This window comes from Lutjanus erythropterus, chromosome 12 (assembly GCF_056507025.1).
Source record: "Lutjanus erythropterus isolate fLutEry1 chromosome 12, fLutEry1.hap2, whole genome shotgun sequence".
NCBI lineage: Eukaryota > Metazoa > Chordata > Actinopteri > Lutjaniformes > Lutjanidae > Lutjanus > Lutjanus erythropterus.
The window spans coordinates 31,875,939-31,887,433 of NC_139328.1; the positions used below are offsets into that span (position 1 = coordinate 31,875,939).

The 11,495-nt window shown below is 39.0% G+C and overlaps 1 protein-coding gene across 7 annotated transcripts in view; it reads right to left on the reverse strand.

Annotated features, from left to right (window-relative positions):
- Nucleotides 1-9,919, reverse strand: part of ctnnd2b (catenin (cadherin-associated protein), delta 2b) — a 192,556-nt gene extending 182,637 nt beyond the window's left edge. For 6 of the 7 annotated variants that reach the window (XM_084732043.1, XM_084732034.1, XM_084732038.1 and 3 more), the window contains exon 1: nucleotides 9,785-9,916. In XM_084732043.1, coding sequence (XP_084588169.1) covers nucleotides 9,785-9,916 — 132 coding nt within the window. Of the gene's footprint in view, nucleotides 1-9,784 lie in introns of all 7 variants that reach the window. The other variant, XM_084732042.1, reaches the window with a different exon arrangement.
- Between the last annotated feature and the right edge of the window lie 1,576 nt (nucleotides 9,920-11,495).

Genomic DNA, 11,495 nt, shown 5'->3' on the forward strand with positions numbered 1-11,495 from the left:
TGATAGTGCCCATTATTATCTGCTGCTGCAAGAAAACACCAATAAAAGAACCTAATGAATCATCTAAGAGTGAGTACAATTACCATAAGGCTGATTGTTTTCAAAAAGCTATTAATCCTGTGCTTTTTCTTTGTCTCACATGCTGTAGCACCAATCATAAATGCATGCAATGTGAAGTATTTGTGCTTTGAAACTAGTGCGTTAAAGATGGAGCGTGTGCAGCCACCAAATGTGTAAATAAAACGCGATCAATTAGAAAAATGTCACTGTTAACACTTCAACAGTATTTATTTAATGATGTGTTGAAGTTTAATTAGGCTTACAGAGAAAATGAAAATGGTACCTTTTTTTCTGTAAGCGTAATTAAACCTCAGTATAAACTGCTTTCACTTCAGATTCATATATAAGTTGTAGGTCAGACCTCAGAGAAGCTGTTTCCTGCCTCACTGCCAATTAGACTGAACGGTTCCACAGAGCACCATGATTCATGTTAATTATCATGTGGCTGAGACGCTGCAGAAACATCACCCTCTGCTTAAAAAGACACATTTGATAACCATTAGAAGGCTAGATTTCCTTCTTTGTGCTTTTTTTTCCTCCATGGTTGTCCTGTCTTGTAGCTGTAGACTTTCTCGATTATTTTCATACCCTTGAATGCTTTGTCATGTTTCCTTCTCTGATGATGCAGTAAATGCAACAACATCTCTTGTCTACCTGATGTTACTTATGTTGCACCATTGTTGTGGCTTGTAAAAACAGCATGGGGTTGTGTTGCACACGTGATGGAAATGAAGGCTGAAGCAGTGATGTTTTGTGCGTTCCAGCTTTGGAATAAACAGAACAATAACAAGTGGTTGCTCTCTCTCTGATGAGGACCGTGATAAGCTTTTACTTTCTTTCTCTTCGGTTTATCCTTGAAAACTGTTATTGTATGGTTGATTACGGTTTGACGAGTATAGTTTTTTGTGTACTTCACTTCTGTTCTTTGTTACAGGAACATCCAATCAACTAACTCCTCTTATCCAATCAATAGAACCCGATCCACCTACAAAAGGACCTTCCTCCATCTCCCACACTCTACCTCTAACGGCAGATTCTGCAGCAGCAGCGTCTCTCCACACCACTTCCTTTATTACTTGTTTTATTTTATTTGACTAATAAAACTATCCAACCTTTTTTTTTCTTCCTTTATGGTGCTTGCCTTGAGTGTCGTCCAGCACTGATTTGCATGTGGCAGTATCAGTGTTTAAATTAAAAGATTTCTGTGAGTTATGATAATTAAATGTTAAATGTTACTTAATAAGGCAGGAGGTCATGTTGCCAACATGATGGAAATGCAAAAATGCAATGCAAAGCAGTAATGTTTTGTGCTTATCAGCTTTGGAATAAAAAGAACAAGAAAACATGGTTGCTCTCTCTGATGAGGATCACGATATGTTTTTATCTTCATTGTGGGTTTATCCCTGAAAACTTTGATTGTCTGTCAGGTTTGGTTGATTGCAGTGTGTTGTGAATCAACTAACTCCTCCTATCCAATCAGTGGCACCTGGTCCACCTACAAAAGGCCCTTCCTCCACCTCCCACGCTCTTTCTCAGATGGCAGAATCTGCAGAACCAGAGTCTATCCACACCACTTTCTTTATTTCTTTATTACTTGTTTTCTTTTATTTACTTAATAATCCTCAAATTTTATCCGGCGACATGTGTGGGCTCGTCCAGTTTTTAAACTCGAGACCTCTCACGCGACAATCAAACTCCTAGTCTGTTTGTATAACTGTAATCACAATGGAGAATATCTACCCAGCCTACTGCTCATTATCATCAGTTAATTTCTTCATTTGGGTATTTACAAAGATTGCATATGTAAATGAGCTGAGCTACAGCGCATCTGATTTGCATGTGGCAATATCAGTGTTTAAGTTTGTGAGTTATGGTCATTAAATGTGCAAGATTTTTGGTCATTCTTAATTTTCTTTTTTGTTTGTTGACTACGTATTGATTAAAAAAAAAAAAAAAGCTGTCAGTTCTACTTAATAAGCTTAAAGGACCTGGCCTGATGCAGCGGTGTGTAACCAGACAAGACTGAATCTGTGTGAGTCGTTTAAGTCAGAACACACATATTAAAGCAGGGGGCCTCAAAGGGAAACGGAAAGGTAACAATAATGTTTGAGAAGTAGTGGGTCCTATGTTGCTGGTGTTTTGTCTTGTGTATTTCATGGAGCTGAACGGAGTGCTCCTGGAGAATGATCATTTAAAGTAGATTCTAAAGGATGACTTAGATTATTATATAGCTTTCTTTGTGTTATTAAATCCCACAGAAGGATCACAACCAACCATGTGTGTTAGTTCGGCTCTCAACACTAATAGAATGGACAGATAAATACTACAAATCTAAAGCGTTATTTTTAAATAAAATTGAAGAGTCTACAGCTATGCTAGTGGCTCTTTGAGACTGTGCACAGGGACAGGAGTACTTTCAGCTAGAAGTTAAGCATATAACATTCTTAGAATGATGATGCTAACATGCTGATGTTAAGCAAGTCTAATGTTTACCATGTTCATCATGTAAGGTTAACATACTACCATTCTACCATTTGCTAATTTGCACTAAACACAAAGCTCACCTGAGGCTGATGGGAATGTCATTTGAAGGTTTGAGTTGAGTTTGGCATTATCGCCATCTTGGCTTTTGAGGGCCATAGGTGACCATAATTGGACATGAGGGTGGAGCTGAGGTCAATGTGGTAGCAACTTGACAGGTCACCATGGTAGCAATTTATCAATGAGGTAGCCACGCTCTAAAGCCAACCCTGCTTTATGTCTATTCTACTCTAAACAGAGCTATAATTTACAAAATGAACATCATGCTGAATATGTGGAATTGGTGAACTGGTGACACTGTGGAATTTATTGCCTCAATTGACTGCATTTAACATCAGCACTGACTGGACATCCACTTGAAAAGTGTCAAATTATTCCTTTAAGAGTTAAACAAATTGAAATTTACTGTTGTCATTTAAGGGTTTTTCTTGTTCCAGCTATTTACGGCCAAGTGTTAGGACACCTGCTTTTCCAAACCATTAGCACAACTTTCAGATGCAATTTCCTCTGCAGTGGCCCGCCAGTGCTGTTAGATCAAATGCAGCCTCTATTTGTAGAAAGTTTTATTCCCTCCTCCTGTGTTTTCAGTTTCTATGAGAAAACACCACATAATTTCGTGAGTCAAAACACACAATATATAGCTATGCTGTCTTTCTTACATTAGACTTGCACAAAACCTTGGTATGGTCCTTTAGGAAATATGTTAAAATGCAACTGGATTATTTTGCACCAACAAAGAGGCTTGAAGCACCAGAAAAGAAACATTGATTTTCTGAATTCATATTTCAAAAACAAAAAGAAGGATTTTGTTTTTAACTGCTGTAGGTCCCTGTCTGCTGATAGGACAAAACTGTTTTGAGGATTTTTTTAAACAAACATTCAACATCTCAAAACTGACTGGATTGTCAAATGTTACCAGGCTGCAAGCGAAAGACAGCTATTCAATACACTGTGCCACTTTCACTTGATCTGTCATTCAATATGACAATACGTCAGATTTCTCAAATAGGCACATCTCACATTGGAATGAAACTCTTTCAGAGCAGCCACTTCACACTGCGCTCCCCCAACAGCAGATGTGTTGACAGCAGAGATGATGAATGATACGAGGACAAAAGCTGACAGATGTGATAAATACGACGTCGAATGGCTAATCAATCTCATGTGGGTAGCAGGAAACAGAGGAGAAACAGCGGCAGGGATCTCCTGGTGTGAGTCAGCAGAGGCAAAAGAATCTGATTGGCAGCATGTACACGAGTGTGTGTGTGTGTGTGTGTCTGCGGGCCGCGTGTTTGTGCGTCCATGTATCCAAGTGTGTGTGAAGCCTTTTCTTGGTCTCTCATGCCTGACCTTGTCTTTACAAACCAAAATGAACAGGAAGCGGACAGTGTGTATGTATGACTAATGTTGTGGGGGCATGAACCTGTTTACACACTCACATGGTGACATGGTGGGAACTCGCTTGCCTTATGGGGACAAAACACAAGTCCCCATTACATAAATCGTACATTTTAGGGTTTATGATTAGGGTTAGGGTTGAAGGGGTCAAAACATAGCATGCAGCATTATAGACCGTAAGTGTTAAAAAGACTTTTAAAAAGTCTCTTATTAAACCAAATATTAATAGTTAAAATCCCTCCATCAAGAAATAAAATTAAAAAAAAAGGTTTGAAAGGTCACAGGCACAGCTGGGGACAGTGGGAGCATCACTTTTCATAAAAACTCTCCAGACTTCCAGGGTCTCTCCACTGGATGAAGTCTGTAAAAATGACCATTTATGATATAAAATATCATGAGATATGATATAAATAACAGGATTAATAATAATCACGTAAGATGTGTTTTTTATAATACATCAAATTAATTGGAATGTCTGGCACATTCATATATGCATATATTTATACACTGTGGGGGCGAGGCATAACACACACATAAAAACTGTAAAGGTAAGCGCTATAAAAAGATGAATAAGTGCTATAAAACAAACTTCAACATGAAAACACACAAAGGTTAATAAGGTCAAATAAAAGAAGTGTATTTATGTGTATATATCTTAATATCTATGAGGCCAATTCAGTCAATAGGGTTAGGTAAGTCATTGGAATAGGTAAGTTTAGGGTAAGTCTCCAGGAAGTGAATGTGAGTCAATGCAATGTCCTCTAAAGTAATGAAAACATGACTCTGTGTGTGTGTGTGTGTGTGTGTGTGTGTGTGTGTGTGTGTGTGTGTGTGTGTGTGTGTGTGTGCATGGAAAGACTCCAGAAAAATACACCCCAGCTTCCTCTCTACAGTCTGGTTACAAACTCTGGCAAAGGCCCCAATGTATTGAAAAATTACACACTGCAAAACAAGTATGAAAGAAGTGACAAATGACTGGCTTAAAAAATAATAATAACTTCACTGTGGCGCAGGAGCATGAAATATAACGACTCCAGCTGGAAGAGGGAGAAGAAGGGAGGTGGCGAGCAGCTATCTATTTCTATAACTATCACTTTCTTCAAATAGCTGACACTCCTTTTACTTTTCCTCTCCTCCACCTTTTTTTTTTTCACACATTCTCACCAGAAGGCCATTACCATGCCCTAGATCATCTGAAAGTGTGCACATGACCTGTGTGTTTGTGTGTGTGTGTGTGTGTGTGTGTGTCCGAGTCAACATGACCTACTTAGCATGGACTTCCAGAACATTGTAGTATCTCACGGTGAGGTTTCAGTCTGAAACATGCAGAAGCCATTATTTCTCTACTCTCAGCGTTTTCACTGGCTATCTTTAGCATCTGCATCTCAGAGTGCACTTCCTCGCATCACACTGTAGTACTCAAGGACACACACAGTGTCCACGGTATCAAGTATCCACTCGAACTGTTAACCCACACACTGCGTGCGCAAACACCCGTGTTCTCTGACCACTTCCAGACCCAGCCAACATTCAAAGTGCTGCTATCCAGCACTAAAGGAGTTCTCCACAGTTTTAGCATTGCTCTCCTATACCACTGACTTATGTTGCAAAGTCTTTTGAAAGAAAGGATCAAAATCAATACAACAGAACTAAACAGAAATATCATGTTTTTTTTTATTCCATGCATTCTTCCTCCTTCCCAAAACCTGATGCCTAAATGGCCCACAATAAAACTCAACTGCTGACAGTTCAGTTGGAGGTCTGGGCGTGTTATGCTAACCTCAAGGATAGATGAGGAGCAGTCTGAGAGGTCTGGTATGGTTTGGTGACCTCTTTCTAACTTCAAACCCCCAGATTTGTTTCTCTCGTTGTCTTCAGACCAAATCGAAGCCGTCTCAAGTGATGTCACTTGAGGCAGCATCAAATTTCATATTTTATGCAGCTCCCTCTGGAGCCATAGCCTGAGAACCAGACGGATCAGTGAGCTTGTGTTTTTTGCTCTGATAAATACACCTCTGGCCTCCCTCCACTGCTCAATTTTTTGACGCACCCTACTCTGACTCTGATTGGCTGGTACTCATTGACTTTGTGGGTTTGAGGTGTTTAAGCTGGGTAGGTTTAGGCAAGACAAGTATGATTAGGTAGGGTTAGGGTAAGAATATCAGGGTAAGTCAGTAAGAGGCAGAGTAGGGCAGGTCATGCCTTTACCATCCTGGGAAAAAAAAATTACCTCCCGTTCAGAGTTCCCATTCAGATTCTACCCATTCTGGATCTGGTCAGTGATCAATCACAACCATTTATCTAATATGGTTTGATGACCATACAGTGAAGCGCAACCTTATTGGCTTATGAAGCACTTATCATAAACAACAAAGATGGCTGGAACTTATTATGTTGAATCTGCTACAAAATGAATAGTACACAGACTGGTTAAAGCTCTATCCACTTGTACTCAGAAGCGTTTTGGTCTGTGCCTGTTTAAAGTGAAATCAAAAATGAACTCACAGATTCCAGACTAATTCACATTTGTGAAATGGTTTGGCAATGCCAAGCTGCTGGAACCACCAAAGGCTTTATACAACTCCTTTAACATATGCAGTAGCGCTCCCTCAGACATGCAAACACGCTGCTTAAAATTGATAGATTTCCCCGCTAAGTTTACACACATAATGAGATCTCACTAACTAATCACATTTAATCTGTTCTATATTCACTATATGTTGATTGGTACTAATCCTATGGGAGAATAAGCTGATTGGAAGTCATTTTGAAATGCACTGGTTAGTGTCGCTTGGGGGTGGCAATGCCAGTACATCAACAGTCCATCTGTTCAACACTTTGGCCCAGATTAAAATATCTGGACAACTTCTGGATGGATTAACATTAAATTTGGCAGTGACATAAATGGTCCTCAGAGGGTAAACCCAAATGATCCCCTGACTTTTCTGTCAAGCACCATCAGCAAAAGGTCAAAACTTCCATTTCGCCATTCAGAATTTTGCAGTTCTTAGCAGCAGCAGCAAAGTTGTTTTTCCATTTTCATCCAATTTAACAATATTTGTCTCCTGGTATGTAATGAGCACAGCCACAAGAGGCTGCTTGTTGTTGTAGACCTTTAATCTTGTTAAACTGTGGACTTGAGCATACAACATTTAATCATCTGCAAAACCAGTGAGTCCACCACAAAAAATCAGCAGTGGGGATTAACTCTTACCTCTGATGCAGCACTTTAATGCCTCTTATGTGTACATTTATTTTCTCTGGTATTCAAACAGAGCTCACAAAGAAAAAAATAATTATGAGCATTATTAGTCAAGACTGCAACTAGATTTTTGGCACTGAACTTGAATGAAAAATATTTTAGAGGAGGTGTGGGAACTGCCTATTGTTTAGACCTCAGGTTCAAGGAGAGTGTTTCTTTTTGAATCGATGGACCTTTGGATCAATGGACATTTGTTTTCAGGATAACAGACTGTCCAACAATTGGGGGTACCGGAATAACGGGTTGTTGGGACAATATTACATCACCAGAGCTGGGAGAGATTACTAAACAAACACAACAAACTTCTTTTCACTTTCGATCACGATCATCATCGATCACGGAAAATACCGGCTCTCATGTGCTGATGCACACATCATCCATGGTTACCAAATAATCAGCTTTAAATTCATGCACTTCTTGTACTACCATAAGTGCTTTGTCCATTTGGCTTTAAAGCAACAAATGAACTGCACCAGATGGGAAAATGCACTAGCGTTTGTTTTAACTAAACAGGTCAGATATGAGAACACCCACATCTCAAATCTTGTCTCATTTTTTGTTGTACAACACTAAATAAATGGTGCTGCTCACAGGAGTGTCCATTTCCACAGAAATAATCAATCTTTTTCTGTGTGGGATTAGTTGGTTGGTTAAATAACATCTGAGGACCAGCAGGAAATCTGCCTCCACTGGTTTAATTACACACCTTTATCAAACATGTGATGTAGAAGTGTACTCCAGCATGCAGGGAAACACTGACTGACTTTCAGCCTGCTATTAAATTAATCTTTTAAGTTGGTGACATTATAAAACTGTGTCAGACTCTGAAAGACAGATCAGTGCAACTTGAATAACTGCTAATCATAATCTAATAATGGGTCATACAGCATTGAATTTGATTTTTGTGGAATGAAAGATTTTGAAACCCAGAGTAGTTTTTTTTTTCTATAGAAATCTTCCTTTATAGCTGTTTTACAATATTTGTGAAATGTCTGTATGAAACATCTTGTCCTAATTACCCCCAAGGTTTTGTCCACATCCCTTTGGTGTTCAGGAAATGACATGTATGTTTGAAGCCTGATAATATAATATAACTTCCATGTATTCAGCTTGTTCTCACTCCCAACACATCAAGTACAGCAGCTCGGTCAATGACCCCTCTGCTTCAGTCTGACCCTGAGACACCCCTGTAGCGTATGTAACGTTATATATGTGAACTTACGGAACATACTTAATAGGTAGCCTTTATTTTCCTACCCCATGTAGTTTTGCTTCCTAAACCTATGCAATTCTTTTCATTGCCTTCATTTTTGACATTCTAACTGGACGTTGCATATTTACTACTGCTAACTTAACTGTGGTTTCTTGACGTGCAAATTGACCCTAGAGGTGTACCCTCAGTGTTATAGATTCAAGGATACACTGTAAAAAGACTGCAATAGATTTTTGAGTTTTAAGCTCAGATTCTTAAGTTTTGAAAAAGTTTTACGAACTACTGATCTTTTGTCTAGATGTTTTACTTTTCTTCTTTAAATAGACGTAAAGCTTTGAATTTTAGAAACTCAAGTATTTTGAAAAATATTAAAGTTAAAGTATTTAATTTGTAAGGCACTAAAAAAAGACAAATCAGGTTCGCAGCTGTGACAATTTTTGCATTTTTTTCGTTTTTTTTTAATTTATAAAACTCAAAGATTCAAGTTTTTCTAAAGAAGAAAAGTAAAATAGCTCAAATAGGTCAGCAAAACTTTTTAAAGTTTATTTCTAAAATCTATTACAGTGTGACACTTTGAAATTGTAAGTAATCTCATCTATTTTTTTATAGTGTAGGGCCACTGACAAAGGCACTGTATTTGACGAGCTGGGAGTGAGAATGTGTTGATCTATGCCTTTAACATATGTCAAAACATAGCATGTAAGTGAACAGCAAACCTTACACACATTAGGAATAATCTACATGTCAGTACAAGTCTAAACAATAATTTAACAAGAGACATCTAGCAGTCAAAATGAAAGAGACATTAACAGGGGTTCACACATCAAGACATATTCTGGTCATTGAGTCATGAATATTCTAACCTTCATAAATACATAATAAACGCCAACGCACAGCTCTACAGCCTAACGTTAGCTTTACTGAAAAAATGAATCAAGGTGTGTGCTTTGTCTTGTCCTTTACCCCTTCATCACACACAGTGTCTCCAAGAAAGATGCTCAGACTTTGGCAACATATACAACAATGCATCCCACCACATTAGAGCATTGTCAAAATTACATTGAGAGGTTGTAGCCGAGGACGTTCTGCAAACAGATCAAAATGTGGTGACATATTTGTGACACATTAGCTCAGATGGGCGCTCCATCATTTATGTTTGCTGTTTACTGTCGCCCTGACTCACCCAGAAAGGACTGGGGGAATTATCCTCACTACTTTCTGGTGTTCATATTTCATTAATACTGACAACCCTCTATGTATGTTGCATGCACACACACACACACACACACACACACACACACAGTTCTAACCTGTTCCTTGACGGAGGCGAGGATGGCGGAGGTGGTTTCAGACTCTGAGCCGTCTCCGTTGGAGGCGTTGAGGACGGGGCTCAACATGGTGGCAGCGCTGGCAGTGTCAGACGCCACCTCAGGCACTGGCATACCTCCTGGAAAACAAGGGAACATGCAACTCTTTTACTATTATTAAAGACGCTGTGATGTGCCAACATTTAGGCTGAGTGGCTGTCACACCCACACTCTCCTACACTTGTACCCAGTGACACAATACACACAGATACACAGATATGAACCTTGGAAGGAACGCCAAGGTGAAGGCATGCATTTAATATTGACATAGTGGGGTTGTACATATAAGATCACTGATAAACCAAAATTTGATTCCACTGCAAGATTTTGACTGATTTTGATCTATGTATTCAGTTATGATTAATTATACTTATTCATGTTCAGGGTCATGTAGAACTGGAGCGTATCCCAGCATACATTTGGCAAAGGGTAATGACACATCCTAGACAGGTGCACTTGTACATCTTTGGAACAGGAAATCTAGGCCAGGGAGAAGAAAGTGTGCAGAGTCCACCAGGAGAAGAGTAACTAGTCTCACAGATATTATGGTAGAAGTAGTGGTAGCAGGTTAGTAACAGCAGTGGATCTGTAGATGTATAGTACCATAAAAGAAGGCAATGGTATCTTCATGTACCAAGAAATGTATTTCCAGTCCTCGTGGTAACAGACACGTGCCTTTTGAATTGTACTGAAAGGGTACAGATTTTGCACACATTTGCAGCAAAGGCTGCCACAGTAATTTTTCCCTATAAAGTAACATGCTTAGTACGAGTGCAGCCCACATAGCAAGCACTGTACTCCAAAAAACACAAACATGCCCTCATTTCAATAATGCTTCTTTTAGTAGTACTGCTAAGACTAGAAATAGCAGTAAACATAAAAGCTACAGTGTTATCGTAGTTGTAGTGCTACCTATTAGCTTTTTATGGTATAATAAAGTAGTCAAATCATCATCTTTTGGCAGACAATCCAAACATTGAAGCAGCAAGCTGGCAATATTCTATCATTTTTTTGCTGTCAACAATTTAAATGAAAAGACTAAAGCCAGCAATGTGTTAGTCGGTCCTCTGACTGTCTGAATCCCAGCCCACGGGCTCCTGCTGAAGATCTTTAAAACCATGTCCAAAAACATACCAGGGCCGACACCTTCTGTTCCTTTGTTTGGCCGTTATGCTCTTGTCTGACAGCTTTCATAAAGAGAAAATTGCCTCTTAATCCATTATTATTGGGGGGCAGGACAGATGTAGACTGGACGCATTTTATTTTTGAGTGAACATTTACTGAACATTTACTTGGCTCCAAAACTAACTGGAACTTTTATCAAAGTACCAGTACAAATCATTACATTGGCAATCAGCCTCAGAGTACAGAGGAGCTGAGCAGATAAAAAGATGTAAGTCTTCGCATGTTCTATGTTGTTTTAGTGTTTATTTTGTGGATTCTCCTGTTGAATTTGGAATTAAAATGCTGCTAATGTGACTGTTCTCACAGGCTGGGCAAATTTTGGACTAATGTTGTAATATTGAGGGACAGTCCAGAGAAACTATGTGAATGTCAAGCCTCATTTGAGGCCAACTAAATAATGAGAGGAATAGGTCAGACGCGGCTAACTGTTTTTGTCAGGTTGCTTTTTTATAGGCTGCTAGATAAAGTT